The sequence below is a fragment of the Rhincodon typus genome, chromosome 8 (genome assembly GCF_021869965.1).
Source record: "Rhincodon typus isolate 14 chromosome 8, sRhiTyp1.1, whole genome shotgun sequence".
Taxonomy (NCBI): Eukaryota; Metazoa; Chordata; class Chondrichthyes; order Orectolobiformes; family Rhincodontidae; genus Rhincodon; species Rhincodon typus.
The window spans coordinates 74,436,289-74,454,751 of record NC_063339.1 but is presented as its reverse complement, the minus strand read 5'-3'; the positions used below and the strand labels follow the sequence as shown (position 1 = coordinate 74,454,751).

Genomic DNA, 18,463 nt, shown 5'->3' with positions numbered 1-18,463 from the left:
GTAGGGTGGGGGTGTGGGGGGGTGAAATAACTCCACGGGGGCTGGTACCCTGTCACCGGGTCACCCTTTATTTACACGTGGAGAGTCCAGCTCCTTCAGAGCCGGCTCTCCCTGACAATCCCGTTTTTATTTTGTTTACTAAAATGCTGCAGTCAGGAGTATTACTTGGTGCTTTCCATCCGCCCCAATGTCATTTGCCCGGGGGAAAAAAAACTGCATTCTTTCCACAGGCTGGGCCCAGTCTTCGACGGCAGGATTGAACGAGTCAAGCCTCCCAAATAAAGACATTCCTGTTTATATCTGTCAGGCAGGGCTCCCTGATTGGACCAGGTTAACAGCCCCAATTGGGGAACTCCTATTCTATGACGTCCACCTGGGCTGGCCTGATATTACAAGGGGGTGGGGGGGCGACTGGAAATCTCACACCGAGACTGATTATCTTTTTGAAGCAGGGCTGTGGAACTAAGAGAGGAAACTGGAATCAAGATATACATCAGCCACAATCTAAGCCAATGGTAGAAATGGTTGGACAGATTGTCTCTCAGTTTGCTACTTGTCATCAGTTCACATTTAGTCAAGAGGTAACAAGGTGTAGAGCTGGATGAACACAGCAGGCCAAGCAGCATCAGAGGAGCAGGAAGGCTGACGTTTCGGGCCTAGACCCTTCTTCAGAAATGCAGGAAAGCTGACGTTTCGGGCCTAGACCCTTCTTCAGAAAAGGGTCTGCAGTTCCTACCATCTCTGAGACACATTTAGTCAACCACATTTGTGATTAATAATGTGATAGATAAATGGGCAGCACAGCCAAATCACCGTTGTTCCCTCCAGCTCTCAGTCACGTTCTCTTTGAAAGCTGTTTTGCTGCCTGCATCGCGGCATTTTATTGGAGATAAATGATCTGATACAGACGTTGCTATGACTGCAGCTAAAACTGTAAAGAGAACTGCAGCTTTTGTCTGTTCCTGTTTATTACAGTGAGCCTCTTGGGCACTTTTTCTTGACGTGGTTGACCTTCTGTTTGGGACCCTGAAGCAATCTGGAAAGCATTAAAAGCGAGATTTGAAAACGCCAAGAGCCGCGAGATCAGAGAGAAACTCTGCAGAGTGCAGTCAGTGTGTGGATCCAGGCCTCTCATAGAAACAAGGCCGCTCAATCCTCTGGGCCTGCTCCACCTTCCATTAGTTCACAGCTCATCCAATTATAACCTCAAACTTTACATCCCCCTGTATATCGCCAATTATCTTCCACCCCCCAACGTTAATAAAGAATCTACCGATCTTGGCCTTAAAACTATTTAAATAAAGGCGAGGAAGTCTGCACATGCACTGGTGCTGATGTCAAGAGCACAACATGAAGCCTGTTAAAGGCCACTCAGCGCTACTCATTTCAGTAATGTTAGAATCATAGAATTCCTACAGTGTGGAAACAGGCCATTCGGCCCACTCAGTCCACACCAACCCTCTGAAGAGCATCTCCTCTAAACTGGACCCTCAGGGAACACTTGCCATTCACCATATCTATTATCCTCATGATTGTATAAACGTCCATAAAGGTCACCTCTCAACCTCCTACACTCCAGTGAAAGAGGTCCCAGCCTTTTTTTATAGCCCAAATATCTGGCAACGTCCTGGTAAAGCTCTTCTGAACCCTCTCCAGCTTAATAATATCCTTCCTGTAACAGGAAGACCAGAACTGGACACAGTACTCCAGCAGGAGCCTCACCAACATTCACGTTGTTTGGCTTAACACCTCATTCAAAAGACAGGGCACCTCTGACAGTGCAGCACTCCCTCAGTCCTGCACAGAACTACCCTCTTGAGTCGATGCTGTGAGATAATTCTGCAAAACCGAGGGGTTGAGAAACACCACTCAGTTTACAGTCATATCCCTGATGGAAGGGACTGACAGTAACCGCTAATACAGAAACATCCAGATGCTGTACTAGACGACTGGACTGACCATTTCGTTGGAATGGCTCCTGCAATTATCAAACTGTATCACCCAGCAGCGCAAAGGGAAACAGATGGTAGCATTTCTAATAAAACAATACACAGGATGTGAACGATTAAAAGCGAATGCTCACTTGAAAGAGAAGTCTTTTTTTAAAAAGAAATCAGAAGAAGCTGAGCAGCAATCATTCTGCATTAGTTCCACTTGTCAGAGCTGTTCATTTGAAGTAAAGTCATTGTCAAGACCCAGTTAACTTCAAATGGAATTGGAGGAAGCAAAACAGGAACAGAACGGGAAGTCAATGTAAAAGGCAAGCAAGCAAATGAATATTGTTGGAATCGAGATGCAGTTTACTGCCTTCGCTGCTCACAATGCAGTCTCCTCTACAATGAGGAAACGAAGCGTAGACTGGGTCACTGCTCTGCGTTCTGCTCTCAAAAAAAGGACCCTGAGCTATCTGTTGCCTGCCGCTTTAACACACCACCCTGCTCCCTGACCAACATCTCTGTCTCTGGCTTGCTGCAGTGTTCCAGCGAAGCTCAGCGCAAGCTGGGAGAACAACACCTCATTTTCTGCTCGGGGACCCTGCAGCCCTCCAGAATCAATACTGAACTCTCCCCTGTCCTAGCCCCCAACCCCACACACCAGGCCTTGTTATCACATAGCCTGCCATTACACACCCCCTGTTGTTAGTCACTAGCAGTCCCCATGAACAACTATTCACCGTCCCAGCCTGATCATTATCCACTCCTTTGTCTGTGCAACTCTTCTCCTTTCTCTTTGAGCTCTATCCCCACCTATCAATTACACAGCATCCCGCTCCCCCCTCCCCTGACCCTACCTGCTGCATATAAACCAACACTTTCCTAGCTGCCATCAGTTCTGAGGAAGGGTCACAGACCTGCTGGGCTTTTTCAGCAACTTTGCTTTTTGTTTCTGATTTTCAGCATCCGCAGTTCTTTTGGTTTTTATCAAGAATATTCTGACAAAAAGTCATCAGTCTAAGGTGTTAACTCTCCGCAGATACTGGCTGATCTGATGAGTTTTCTAAGCCTCTTTTTTTATCTTGAACTTACTTTATATCAGAACGTGAGAGTGAGAGAGAGAGAGAGAGGGAGAAAGTTCAGAGGGTAGGTATGTGTGCGAGAGAAAAAGCACTAACATGACTGAAAGGATTTGTGTGTGAGTGCATAAGAAAGTGCCTGCTTGAGCCAGGGTTGCCAACTTCCTGAATAGTGTCTGGGATATCCCTCTTTAACAAACACACAGTTGCAGGATATTTACATCCAGCTGCAGTACACCGGTGTGCTTAATCAACACCATCATCGCCTTCAGTCCAATTCCCATGGCATTCCATCTTTCCCATGCCATCCCATCTTTCCCATGCCATCTGTCCAGTTTTGCAAGAACAGGGCCAATCCTGGTAACTCCGATGTAGTGGTGTGTGTCCGTACAAGGGGGAGGATTGGGAAAGGAGGGTTTTTTCGTGGTATAGTAAGGACTTGCCTCTTCGGAAGTGATGTGTGTGAGAGAGAGAGAGCGCTTACGTGTGAAAGGAAATGGGAGTTGATGTTTACAAGCGATACAGGTGTACAGGAACTGGAACACACACGTACTCACTCCCACACACACAAACACACACATTTAGACAAACATACATACAAATGCATACTCACGTAGATACACACTTCCACAAATATACGTACACACACAGGCATACACACATACATGCGCGCGCGCGTGCACACACACACACAGACTCTCACACAGAAACGCCAACACACACACAGACACACACTCTCTCTCTCACACACACAAACACATATAGACAGACACATTCTAAAACATAAACACAAACACACTCTCTTACACACACATAGATATACAGACAGGCACACACACAAACTAACACTCTCTGACACACACAGACACACACACATAGACACAGACACACACACACAGCAAAAGGCAGATATGGAGAGATTTGAGAGAGAACACAAACAGGGGAAAAGGTGACAGGACTGACAAACATTCACACAGATGGATAAACAGGAGGAGAGATCCTGAGAGGTGTCAGAATTCATAAATAACTCCTCACTGCATCTTCCTTTGAAATGGATAACACGAACTATGAGGCATCTTGACTAAATTAGGTCATCGCTCCATTCCACAGAATGTGGAACTTATTTATTCAGCCCTTGTTAAGCTGCACAGAGCCGTCTTACACAAGTTTACATATGAAAGGAGCAGGAGTCCATTCAGCCCTTCAAGCCTGTACCAGTATTCGATACAATTGTGGCTGACACTTCTGCAACACCTTCTACCTTTCTGTACTAACCACACGTATTAAAAAAATTTTGTTAAGTATCTATCAAAATTTATTTGAAGGCAATAATAATTCTTGCCATAAAGTTGTAACTAGTTACTGAAAAGTGCAACTTTAAACAACATGACAAGCTAATCCAATTATCCCAATATAACCCATGTACTGTAGGGGCAGATGGTGGTGTACTGATAAGGTCACTAATCCAAAGGCCCAGACTACTTCTCTGGCATGGGAGTACAAATCCCGTCAGAGCAGTCGGCACAATTTGAATTCAGTTTCTAAAAAAAAACTGGAATTTAAAGCTAGCTCAGTGGCGGTGGCCATCAAACTATCGTCAATTGTCATAAAAACCCATCTGGTCCACCAATGTCTACTTCAAGGGAAGGAAATCAGCCGTCCATACCTGGTCTGGCCTACATGTGACTCCAGACCCACAGAGATGCAGTTGACTGTTGTGACCTCTGACCTATTGAGTTCATGGGCAATTAGCGATGGTCAGTAAATGCTGACCTCGATAGGGACGCCCACATCCCAGAGTAAAGAAAATAAAACCTGTTCCATAGTACTTGCGTCATCAGAAACAGACATTAAAATGGACAGGCTTGCAAAATTTCTGTATTTGTAAGTGAATAACCTAGGAAGCCTGACTGGAAGGAAACGCATCTATTATCGAACACAGAGTAGAACCACCACCCGTAGTGTACGTAGGCCAGTCCCAGCTGGGACCAGACCCATCCCTGAGTCTGCTTTATTTCAGAACCAACCTGTAAACAGATGTTATCAAACACCATTGCTGCAGGCAGGACTTGACCCCAGGCCTTCTGGACAAGAGGCAAGGTCACTACCACTGTTACACCAAAGCCCTTCTAGAACTGCTGTTTTTTAAAAAAAAATCAATCTGCTCAGAGATGTTATGGCAATCCTATGGAATAACTGGGGCTTAAACCAGGCCTCCTGACTCAGAGGTACAGACGCTATCACTGCACCACAAGAACAACCCCCCCGCCGGCCTTTTGGGCCTGCTTTGATTATTTTGTTCTACCCAGAGGCGTTATGACACAGAACTAAGCGTCTTTCCCACCGCCAAAATCACCGTGACTTTTTCTTGGCGTTTTTTTTCCCCCATTTTAAACATTATTTACCACCAATAAAACACCCGCATAGCCAATTAAATATTTGCGTGCAAGGCCCACTTGCAGCAACGCAAGCCATCAGGTGTGTTGGGAGAGAGGGTAGGGGCTAAACCAAATGGAGGCGGAGGGGGGGGAGATAAAGCAAGGGATTTGCCATGTTGCTCACCCCTCCCTAAAGGTATCAGGAGCACTGACGGACACTGCGTTCTCCCCCCTCTCCCAAGGATACCTGGGCCTGAACGTACCCGCAGAAGAAGGGCAGGCAGTTAGCAGAGATTGCCCGCTCCGCAGCCCATTGCCTGGACCTGTTTATAGCCAGCCTGGTCAGGCCCAGGAGCAGGCCCAATGCGTCTAAGTGAAATTTTAAATTTTTTTTTAATTTAACTTATTTTTCTAAACAACCGGTTCAGATGTAGTGGGACTTGAACCTGGGCCTCCTGGTTCAGAGGTAGGGATTATGCTTAGGCGATGAGTTCCAGTTAAGCAGGCCACTGCCTGTTACCAAGGGAACTCATAGTTAACAAACACCACAAGGAGATTAATTAATGATTCCCCAGGGGCCCTGTGGGGGTTATCACTGTGAGTGAAATAACTTTGAAACTAAATTGAAATATGCAAAAGGAATGTGCTAATTCTTGCCAATTTACCTCACACTATCGGGTAGCCACATCTCCTGCGCACCTTCCCTCCCTGCTAACCAAGCATCCTTCTACCCAATCCCACCTGCCCATCCCTCTCCTGGTCACTGCCTAATCCACTTTCCGCTCACCTACTTCCTACTCCCTGATCCTCCCATGCCCTGAAGTTCCACAATCTCCAACCCCTCATTCCCCACCTGTTCCCCAACCCTTCCATTCCTTGACTCGCCCATTTCCTCACCACCCTTATCCCCAACTGGTCAAGTTATGGGCTACCCTTTACAAAGCAACGCTGGCTCTCTGTGATCTGGTAAAAACTTTCTCAGTGATCACTCACTCTACCATCAATCGCAGGTTCCCATGGTCTCCCAATCACTGATGTTCAGCCAATTGGTTGTGAAGAGCCTGAGATTCAAGTCAACAGGTCCAAGGGATTGAACATTGAAACATTTATTGATATTTTGTTTACTACATTTGTCATGTCCCAGTTCCTGGTTCAACCCGAGGGAGAACCACAGAATCCTTACAGTGTGGAAGCAGGCCATTCAACCCATTGAGTCAACACTGACCTCTGAAGAGCTTCCCACTCAGTCCCAGGCCCCCACTCTATCTCCATAACCCTACATTTCCCATGGCTAATCCACCTAGCCTGCACATCTTAGGCAATTTAGCATGGCCAATCCACCTAGCCTACACATCTTTGGACAGCAGGACGAAACAGGAGCACCCAGAGGAAACCCACATAGACACAGGGAGAATGTGCAAAATCCACACACAGTTGCCAGAGGGTGGAATCGAACCTGGGTCCCTGATGCTATGAGGCAGCAGTGCTAACCACTGAGCCACCAGTCATTCTAACCAACATTTCAGATTCATTCTCTGCTGTAAATACTGACACAAACTACTTATTCAACATGTCCACATGCATCTTGACAGTGTCACCCTTACCAGATTGAACAGTCCCACTGTGTAAAGGCTGTTTATTTGGCAAACAAACACCCGAAGGGTCTAGGCCCGAAACGTCAGCCTTCCTGCTCCTCTGATGCTGCTTGGCCTGCTGTGTTATTCCAGCTCTACACCTTGTTATCCCCAATCTCTCTTTCTGCTTGAATATTTCTTTCCCTTCAGTGCCTCAGGATTATGTGGATTGATGTCGTTGGAGCTGGACTTGAACCCACAACCTTCTGACTCACGGAGCCAAGAGCAGAATGTCGTTGAGAACCACCCAACCACATCACAGGTGTCGCCACTTTGCTCCACAGCCAAAACATAACCACGATGCAGGGGTCAGGGCTCAGGTTCTGCCTCTGGCGTACTTAACGAGAGGGTTTAATAAGATTGACCGGGATGTATTTAACTCTGTTGAAGAAGGATTTGGTGATCTTTGAGGTCACATATCTCGATGAATATCTCAAAATTCTGAACAACATGTTAAGCAAGCTGTTTGTTGTGCAGTATTCCCCATAAACAGGATACTGGCACCAGGCCAAAAGGATGTTTTGCCCACCACATGACTGAGCGGTATTGTGTAGGAATTTCCAACCTGGTATGATGCCAATGGCTGACTGGTCAAAAAAAGAACTTGTTCCTCCGTCTATCTGTAATACATGCTCCACCAGACCGAGCTTGCAAAACCTAAGAAGAAACATCTGGACCCTTCTTCAGAAAATGAATTCAGAACTTTGCGATACTTTTTCTGAAGAAGGGTCCAGACCCGAAACGTCAGCTTTCCTGCTCCTGTGATGCTGCTTGGCCTGCTGTGTTCATCCAGCTCTACACTTTGTTATCTCATCTATTGTTTGATGAGTTTCTGCGACTGGGCAGGACTTGCTGGCCAATCCCAAGTTTGTTAATCACTCCAATAACTGCCGTTTATAGCAAGGTTTATTTATATTTAATAGCGGTGCCACATATTCAGGTACAGGGACCTGTTCTTAGAGTCATCCAGCACAGAAACAGACCCTTCAGTCCAACTAGTCCATGCTGACCATAATCCCAAACTAAACTAGTCCCACCTGCCTGCTCCTGGCCCATTTCCCTCCAAACTTTTCCTATTTATGTATCTATCCAAATGTCTTTCAAACATTGTAATTGTACCCGCATCCACCACCTCCTCAGGAAGTTCATTTCACACGCGAACCACCCTCTTGTGTAAAAAATTTGCCCCTCGTGTCTTTTTTAAATCTCTCTTACCTTAAAAATGTGCTCCCTAGTCTTGAAATCTCCCATCCTTGGGAAAAGCCAACTACCATTAACTCTATCTATACCTATCATTATTTCATAAACTTCTGAAGGTTTGCCTCTCAGCCTCCTATGCTCCAGTTAAAAAAAGTCTCTGGCTATCCACCCTTTTTTCATCCTGGTAAATCTGTTCTGAATCCTCTCCAGCTTATTAATATCCTTCCTGGGCAACCAGAACTGGACACATTATTCCAGAAGAGGACTCACCAATGTCCTGTACAACCTCAACATGACATCCCAACTCCTACACTCAAAGGACTGAGCAATGAAGGCAAGCATGCCAAATGCCTTGGATGTAAAATTGTAAAGGAAAAATCAGCAGGGAGCGGGACTAATTGGAGAGCTCTTCCACTGATTCACAAAGACATGATAAGATGAATGACCTCCTTTAATGCTGTGTCACTTATCCATAGGCACATGGCAAGCTCAAAAAAAAAAGTCCTTCTCAAATTCTAGCTCTCTTCAAGTCTAATTCACTGCTCACTCCCTTGCTCTCTAATTCATGATTGCTCCAAATCGCACAACTCTGTACCTAAACACAGACCAAATCACAAGTACCCAACCTTCAGGGTGTGGCTGCTTCTTCAAATCATGCATCCATGGAACTTCCTCCTCCCTGATGCATCGCAGTGTCCTAATCTCTCAGGCAAAGCTCCTCAAGCTGCATCCACCTACTGCAGATGTGGTTACCATAGATCACACAGGCGTCCAGTAGCTCACACACACTGTAGCTGCGACGCACCACCTGCCTTGTGATCTTTCTGCGTTTTGTTCGATTAATTGGATTTCAGAAATATTACTCAACTGATAACTGCAGTTATGTGATATACCAAACTAAAAAATCTTAATCGTGGTTCTGAAACTTTAGTTCCTGAGCGAAAGGCAGTTCCAGATTGCCTCCATCCTTTGTGTGAGGAAGTGTTTCTTGACATCAAGAAGTGGGTAACCCCTTCTTTGTAAATAGTGACCCCACGTCCCAGCCACAGTTAGAGGTGCTTAAGTTTGTAAGGAGGATACAAGGGCTGGGTGCACGGTACACAAGGTGGAATAAAGAGTGGGTTTGTGTAGGGCTGTGAGGACTGACAGGTGGAAGGATGCTTGTTTGTTTGACTGTCATTATTACAACTGTGACAAAATCTCAGAGCACGATGCTGGGGAATTTAAGCAGCTCACCTCATTAAAACTGGCAGCCTCTATGGCTACCTCCTAACTCTTTCTGAGGAGGTGGGGGAGGTGAGGGAGCCACTCACTGCCCACCCCTCCTGCCTTCTGGAATGAAAATCTGACCAAAGCAAGCAACATTCCCCCCAAGGCATGGAGGCCGAGCCTGGACATTTCCCAACGTTAACTGCCTGGGTGTAGGATTGGAAACCCAAGCCTGACGCTACTGGTTAAAGGCTTTTTGTTCGAACAGGACTGAAAATCTCTGGACCTGCAACATTAGCAGCTTCTCTCTCCATCGGCGCTGCCCGACCTATCGAGAAAGTCCAACCTTCCCTCTTTCAATCTCAAATTTCCAGCCTCTGCATTATCTTGCTTCTGTGAAAACCTTTGAAAGGGTCAGTTTGCTCCTTCATTTAGCTGAGAGAGGGATTCAGACCGGGTGTTTGTGGGAATAACATCACGGACTAGTCACTGTGACATCTTAATGTCGAAAAAACAATGATGTGGTAGAACTGTTTGCAGCAGGATGTCCATGGTTTCCCGGGCAACATCTCATCCTCACAGGAAATGTTCTAAGCCTCAGTTGCCACCTCTTTAAATCGGGACCAGATGGTTAAATTTAGCGTGGGCTGCTTCAACATTTTCACAAAATATCAACAGGATGAAAGAAGTCTCTTGAAGCAGGATCAGTGTCAATTTATTGTGATTAATACTGTGACTTTACGGAGAGGAATTCCATTTTAACTGAAAATATTCCCAAATTCCGATTTATTTTGTCAGTGTCACTGGCTGGGCCTACTTTTATTGCCCAACCCTTCTTGCCACTGGTGGTGAGCCACCATTTTCTGAAGGTCAGGATTGGAATTAGGTTAAATTTGCAGGCCACTTGGCCCATCTAGTTCACAGGAAACACCCCCTCACCCTCCGCCTCTTCTTTTTTTCCTTTCATGGCATGTAGGTTTAATGGGGCAAGGCCAGCATTTGTTGCCCATCCCTAATTGCCCTTGATTGCTAGGTTGCTAGGCCTTTGCAGGGGGCAGTTAAGAGTCGACCACATCGTTGTATGCATCTGAAATCATATCCTCATACCCCAGTAATATCTTTACCCCAGAGAGTAAGGAAGGCAGATTTCCTTCCCTGAAGGACATTAGTGAACCAGACGGGTTTTCCCGTTACAATTGAGAATGACTACATGGCCATCATTAGACTCTTGATTCCAGACTTCTAATGAATTCAATATCTACCAGCTTCCATGGCATGATTCGAACCCTAGTTCCCCAGAACATTTCCAGGGTCTCTGGATAAATTGTCTAGCGATAATGCCACTAAGCCATTGCCTCCTCCCTCTCTCCTTCATGCATTTACCTAGCTTGCTCCTGGGTTTATCAGTGACTATCTTATATTTGTGCCAGCACAAGGCTGAGGGCACAAGGAACAAACTGTAGGAATTGGGCAGAAGGATTTGGGTCATGAAACTCACCTCACCCGTGACCAGGTACTTGCCATCTGGAGAAAAGGCCACCGCTGTGATGGTTTTCCTGGGAGAAATGAAGAACAAAGTCAGATCTCATCGCATAAAAGCTAATAGGTGTTACAAATAAAACCTGGCTCAAGTGATCTCTTGGGCCGGTTCCAAGCAAAGTTACACTTCCTTTTCTCCTTCCTCTGATTCCCTTCTCTATCCTCCTCCTGGTCATCTCCCCGCCCCCAGACGCTGGGGTTGAAAGGATAAATTCGCTTCTGCCAGCAAGGTGACATGCCAAAGGCATGTAAGGGTGGCATGTAATGGCACCATAGTGTTGTAGTCCCATCTCTGTTCTGTGCTCCCATTCACTTTAACTGTCCACTCAGTGTAGTGAATTTACTACCAAATTCTTCCCCTCAGTCAGCTGACATCAACTGGAAGGATGCGGCTGGGTCCTCACATTGCTCGGTGAGCTGACAATGTCCTACCTTGATCCATTCAGTATATGGTGCTGCTTGTTCTTCTTGGGATTAAACAGTACAACCACACACCTGAAACGGGAGAAGAAAAAACAAATCCAGTGTCACGATTGAAGGTGGAATAATTGAATAGAATCAAAGCACAGAAGGCGGCCATTCACTCCATTGTGCCTGTACTGGCTGTCTGAAGGAACGAATGTCTAATGCCCCGCTCCCCGCTGTGAGTGAGTAACTGGCACCTTCATCCATTTCCCACAACGATCCCATTCCCCTTTGTAAACCTCAATTGACAGGACCTTCGCCACACTCTCAGACAGTGCATTTCAGATCTTAATCTCTCACTTTGTAAAACAAAATGTTTTTCCTCATGTCTCCACTGTTCCTTTTGTCGACTAAATTAAATCTGCGCCCTCTGATTCTTGTTCTTAGAGGCAGTAGCTTTCCCTTGTCCAGACCTCTCGTGATTCCATGTATAACTCTATGACCTCTATCAGACCTCCTCTCAACCATCTCTTCTCCGAGTCCTAACTTCCGCAATCATTCCATCCCAGGAGCTACTCTTGTGAATCATGTGAACACATAAACCAAGAGCAGAAGGCCATTCAGCCCCCCTTGAACCTGCTCTGTCATTAAACACGATCACGGCTAAATTGATTGCGACTGCATTTCTGCCTAGCCCCCAAAACCTTTAGTCCCCTTGCTTGTCGAGAGTCTGTCTCCGTCTGCCTTAAAAAATATTCAAAGACTCTGCTTCTACCACATTTTCAGGGAGGAAGTTTCAAAGACAAATGACCCTCTGCGAGTAAACATTTTGCTTCGTCTCTGCTTTAAGCGGACGACCCCTGATTTTTAAACTACGACCCCTAGTTCTAGATTTTCCCCAAGAGGAAACATCCTTTTCACACCGACCCTGTCGAGACTCCTCAAGATCTTACATGTTTCAATCAAGTCGCCTGTTGTTCTTCAATACTTCAGTAGCCAGTCCAACCTTTCCTCATAAGACACCACTCCCTCATTCTAGGTATTAGCCCTAGAAGCCTTCTTTGAACTGGTTCCAATGCATTTAAATCCTTCCTTGAAGTAAAGGTGGCCATAGTACTCCAAATGCAATCTCGCATATGTCCTGTGTAAGTGACCCTAACCTCCCTACGTTTATATTCTGTTCTGTGCACAACAAATGATAACACTTCTATTAGTTCTCCCAATTACTTGCTGTACCTTGCTGCATGCTAACCTTGTGCAATCCATGTACTAGGTCATCCAGATCCATCTGCATCTCATAGCAATTTTTGTGTTCGCTTTGATCCCCTCACTCTCTTCCTAAATGTGGTATTGAGTACAGGGCACAATACCCCTGCTAAATCTGAACATATTTTATACAGGTTTAATGTAACTGAGGCAGTATAACAATGTACAATGCAATCCTGATAGTTCAGAGTGAGTGAATCACTGAGAGATAGTGTCATAGAGTTGTACAACACAGAAACAGACCCTTCGGTCCATCTTGTCCATGCCAACCAGATATCCTAAATTAATCTAGTCCCATTTGTCAGCATTTAGCCTGTATCCCTTCAAACCCTTCCTTTCATGCCCCCATCTAGATGTCTTTTAAATATTGTAATTGTACCAGCTTCCAGCACTTCCTCTGGTAGCTCATTCTGTACATGCACTATCATCTGTGTGAAAAAGTTGTCCCTTAAGTCCCTTTTATATCTTTGCCCTCTCATGCCTATCCATGCCCCTCATGATTATATAAACCTCTATAAGGACAACACTGCCCCCCTCCCCCCGAACCTCCGACGCTCCAGGGAAAATCACAAAAACTGCAGCAAAACCACAACAAAGAAAGAGATAAAGCAACTAGGTTTTATCAGGAGTCACGATTTATATGAAATAAATAAGGTTGTTTAAAAAAGCACATGGCTGTTTATTTGGGGAATGAATCAAAGCAAAAAAGAACTCAGAGAATATTAAAACAGACCCTACAAAAATATCAGAAAGCTTTGATATTTCTGAAGTGCTTTTGACACTAATTAAAATATTAATCTAGAGGATTAATATTATTTTTAGATTTTGGTTCCTGGAGAGCGGTGTGGCAGTTTCCTGGCTGCTAAGATACAGGATGCTGGGTATGTTGGCCACGTAAAACTCTGAAATCACAAAAACCAACACATCAGGCACAATGCAAATATAGCAGCCTGGTGCTAATGACGTAATATAAAAGGCAATAATTATTCTGGACAGACCTACCCCCAACGATTTATCCACTAAACAAAGGAGCCCAGACTGGGGAGGCAACGGCCTAGTGAGATTATTGCTGTACTGTTAACCCAGAGACCCAGGTAATGTTCTAGAGACCTGGGTTCAAATCTCACCACAGCAGATGGTGGAGTTTGAATTCAATAAATATCTGGGGTTAAGAGTCTAGTGATGGCTCTTAAGACTCTAGTGAATCGATTGTCAGGGGAAAAACCCATCTGGTTCACTAATGCCCTTTAGGGAAGGAAAAGGCCATCCTCACCTGGTCTGGCCTACATGTGACTCCAGACCCACAGCAATGTGATTGACTCTAAACTCTGGGCAATTAGGAATGGGCAATAAATGCAGCCTGGCCAGCAATTCCCACATCCCGTGAATGAATACAAAAAAAAGACAGAAAGGCAGTGAGTCCCGCGAGACAAAGAAACTAACAGTAGCATGCTACCTAACGATTGACTCTTGTTTCAAACTATTACGTGTATCTCCCTGTCTGGCCAGAACTATAGAAAGTTCCAGAAAATTGTTTAAAGGTATAGAAACAGGGTTTACCTCGGAACTGCTCTTGCAATCATCTGAGGCCATCTGAGGAGATCAGCATGGCAATAGGCCGAGACCAGCTGACCATCGGGAGAGAGAGAGGGAGGGAAAGCAGCTTTGCAGACCAAGAGACACGAAGGTTGATGGAGTTGTGGACAGCGTGGAGGGTTGTTGTAGGTTGCAACAGGACATTGACAGAATGCAGAGTGGGCAAAGAAGTGCTAGATGGAATTCAACCCAGAAAAGTGTGAAGTGATTCATTTTGGAAGGTCAAATTTGAATGTAGAATACAGGGTTAATGGCAGGATTCTCGACAGTGTGGAGGAACAGAGGGATCTTGGGGTCCACGTCCAGAGATCCCTCAAAGTTGCGACCCAAGTTGATAGGGTTGTAAAGAAGGCGTATGGTGTGTTGGATTTCATTGGCAGGGGGATTGAGTTTAAGAGCCGTGAGGTCATGCTGCAGCTCTATAAAACTCTGGTTAGACCACACTTGGAATATTGTGTTCAGTTCTGGTCACCGCATTATAGGAAAGATATGGAAACTTTAGAGAGGGTGCAGAGGAGATTTACCAGGATGCTGCCTGGACTGGAGAGCAGGTCTTATGAGGAAAAGTTGAGGGAGCTAGAGCTTTTTTCATTGGAGTGAAGAAGGATGAGAAGTGACTTGATAGAGGTGTACAAGATGATGAGAGGCATAGATAGAGTGGATAGTCAGAGACATTTTCCCAGGGCGGAAATTACTATTACGAGGGGGCATAATTTTAAGGTGATTGGAGGAAGGTGTAGGGGAGATGTCAGAGGTAGATTCTTCACACAGAGAGTGGTGGGCGTGTGGAATGCACTGCCAGCAGTGGTAGTGGAGTCAAATACTTTAGAGACTTTTAAGCGACACTTGGATAGGCACATGGAGGATAGTAAAATGTAGGGTATGCAGGGTAGATTGATCTTAGTAGGACAATAGGTCGGCACAACATCGTGGGCCGAAGTGTCTGTACAGTGCTGTACTGTTCTCTGTTCTAAGGCAGACAGAGAGCATGAATCTACAAGAGACTCTGGGAGTATTGTAACCTTGAGGGGCCAAATAGTATTAAAGATTAGGCTAGCGTTAAAGATTATTGTAACTTTGTTTCTAATAAAGGTGGGACTGTTTTGCATTGGTATCGGCTTGGGTTCGTAGTGATATGACCCGGGCAAATTTATTTATCACATTCTGTTCGGGGTTGTCTAACCTGTTTAAGGAGGAACCAGACAACAGTGGGAATGCAATAAGAGATTGGTCCATTAATATCCAGGAGTTTGGGTGAATAAGCAGATGCATATTTGTCACTAAAGTCTAGTACATAAGAGCATCAACCACATCCTTTATGGAAATACGCTAACCATCACAAGCTATCCCAATACATTAGAATCCAATAGCAGGGCAGTGAATGGGAAGTATCTTGATCAAATGCAATTGAATATAGTGTGCTGGAGTGGGAAAATGTTTGATCCAAGTAAATCTATATAATGTGAGTTGATAGAACGGATCTTAGCTTACTGGAATTCAACACAAGATAACACGTTTGCTCCAATGCAGCTGAATATAATGTGAGTGAATGTGACTTAGATTTCAGTCCAGTGGAACTCTACTGATGTGGAAAAGTGTGAGAAAGTTTTGTTTCTTTTATTCATTCACAGGATGAGGGCTAGGCTGGCGTTTATTGCTCATCCCTAATTGCCCAGAGGGCAGTTAAGAGTCAACCACATTGCTGTGGGTCTGGAGTCACATGTAGGCCAGACCAGGTAAGGATGGCAGTTTCCTTCCCTAAAGGACATTAGTGAACCAGATGGGTTTTCCCCAGCAATGGTTTTGTGGTCATCTTTAGACTCTCATTTCCAGATTTTTATCAAGTTTAATTTCCACCATCGGCCAATGACCCTGGTCCCTAGAACATTACCCAGGTCTCTGGATAAACAGCTTAGTGATAATACCGCTGTCAGAGTCACACACATTGCAATAAGACTGGAAGGGAAATGGATTTGGTTCCCTGGGATCTAACGTGCTAGGGTGAATTAGAGATCACGGAAACTGCAACAGAGCCAGAGACACAGGATAAGAAGATGCTGGAAGGATCTACCCCTGGTAGGAAAGGTCCAGGACTCAGGAATCATGAGGCAGGATTTGCTGCAGTCTCAGCGGTACGTTTGGGAGAGAACATTTACTTAGGCAGGAGAGTGGCAGATGGGGATTGCTTGCATAGTCTTCCCACCCTGCCACAAACCAATGCCCTGAAGGAGGCAATATTGGTTGCATGGGGACGTGGTGGTAATGTTGCTGGACTAGTTCATCCAGAGACCTAGGCTAATGCTCTGAGGACCTGGTCATTTCTCAGTGAATAAATATGAAACTAGTTTCAGTGACGGTGACTGTCTTCTGGTTCACTGATGTCCCTTAGGGAAGGAAAGTTGCCGCCCTTACCCAGTCGTGACTCCAGCAAAACAGCAATGTGGCTGGCTCTTAACTGCACCACCCAGCAAGCCACTCAGCTCATGGACAATTAAGAGAGGAAGTAAATACTTGCTTTGCCATCGATGCCTACGTTCAACGAATAAACACAAAACAAAAGTAAGTGGATTATTGGTATAAGACCATAAGGCCATAAGGCATAGGAGCAGAAATTAGGCCATTCAGCCCATCAAGTCTGCTCCACCATTCAATCATGGCTGGTAAGTTTCTCAACCCCATTCTCCCACTTTCTTCCCATAACCCTTAATCCCCTTGAACCTATCTATCTCTATCTTAGATATAGTCAATGACCTGGCCTCCACACCATTCTGTGGCAGCGAATTCCATAGATTCGTCATTCTCTGGCTGAAGAAGTTTCTCCTTATCTCCGATCTAAAAAGTCTTCCCTTTACTCTAAGGCTGTGCCTTCGGGTCCTCGTCTCTCCTACCATTGGAAACATCTTCCCAACATCCACTCTGTCCAGGCCATTCGTATTCTGTATGTTTCAATTAGATCCACCCTCATCCTTCTAAACTCCATCGAGTGTAGACCCAGAGTCCTCAAACGTTCCTCATATGTTGAGCTTTTTCATTCCTGGGACCATTCTCGTGAACCTCCTCTGTACCCATGCTGCTGATAAGTGGGACGCCTCACAACGGGACGATAAAAGTGGCACTGGTTCCTTCGTTCAAAGAATGCCACTCCTTTCTCTTGCTGCCTTAATTGACTTCACTCCTTTTTCAGGCCTTTCTTACCCTTACATTTGACCATTTGCCAATTCACTATGGCTGGTCCAGCCTCTGTAAATGTGAGGTCACCCTGAACCCTGCTGACTGTGTCTAACACCCCTGTACTCACTAACCTATGTTGGCTCGAGCAGCATCTGGTTTGAAAATGCTTATCCTTTCTCAAATCTCTCCACAGCCTCACAACTCCCAGTCTCTGTAGCCCTTTTACCCTCTGGAATGTCTAACTCTTGCCTCTTGAGCACATTGATTTTAATTGCTGTTGGCCTCAGCTTTGGTAACGTAGACCTCAAGCTCAAGAATCTTCTTCCTACATCTCCCTGGCTCACCTCCCTCCTTTAAGACATTCCTTAACACGTACCGCTTTTGACCAAGTTTTTGGGCGCCTGTCTTGGTATTATCTTTTGTTATGTTACCCCTGTGAGACAGTGAAGGCCATTCCATTCCATTAAGCGTGATACATACGTACAAAATATTATTCCAACAGCGATTACACTTCAAAGACATTCCATTGCTTTACTTTAAATTCTTTCGTGGAGGTTGACATCTTTGGTTGGGCCAGCATTTCTTGCCCATCCCTAATTTCTCTTGAGCTGAATGATTTGCCACACCATTTCAGAGGGCAGTTCAGCATCACGCTTGGGCTAAAATGGAATGGTACACTAACGTATCTCCTGGCTTACTGTAATCATATGGCCTCTACCATGGGCCACTGATCGGAGGGTCCCATCTTGCAGCCGGTTTTCAAAAAAGTCACAGCTCAACATAGAATCCCTACAGTTTGGAAGCAGGCCATTTGGCCCATCACCAACCCTCCGAACAGCATCCCACCCATACCCACTATCCTACCCCTGTAACCCTGCATTTCCCATGGCTAACCCACCTAGCTTATGCATCCCTCAACACTATGGGGCAATTTAGCACGGCCAATCCACCCAGCCTGCACAACTTTGGACTGCGGGAGGAAACCCACACAGACACAGGGAGAAGGTGCAAACTCCACCCAGACAGTCGCCCGAGGGTGAAATCGAACCCCG

General features: G+C 45.5%; 1 protein-coding gene across 1 annotated transcript in view; it reads right to left on the bottom strand.

Annotated features, from left to right (window-relative positions):
* mapkbp1 (mitogen-activated protein kinase binding protein 1) overlaps positions 1–18,463 on the bottom strand; it is a 165,482-nt gene that overhangs the window by 77,371 nt on the left and 69,648 nt on the right. The window contains exons 3-4 of the mRNA XM_048600305.1: positions 11,406–11,468; positions 10,933–10,990 (exon numbers count right to left, since the gene is read on the bottom strand). Of these exons, the coding sequence (XP_048456262.1) occupies positions 10,933–10,990; positions 11,406–11,468 (121 nt within the window). The remainder of the gene's footprint in view (positions 1–10,932; positions 10,991–11,405; positions 11,469–18,463) is intronic.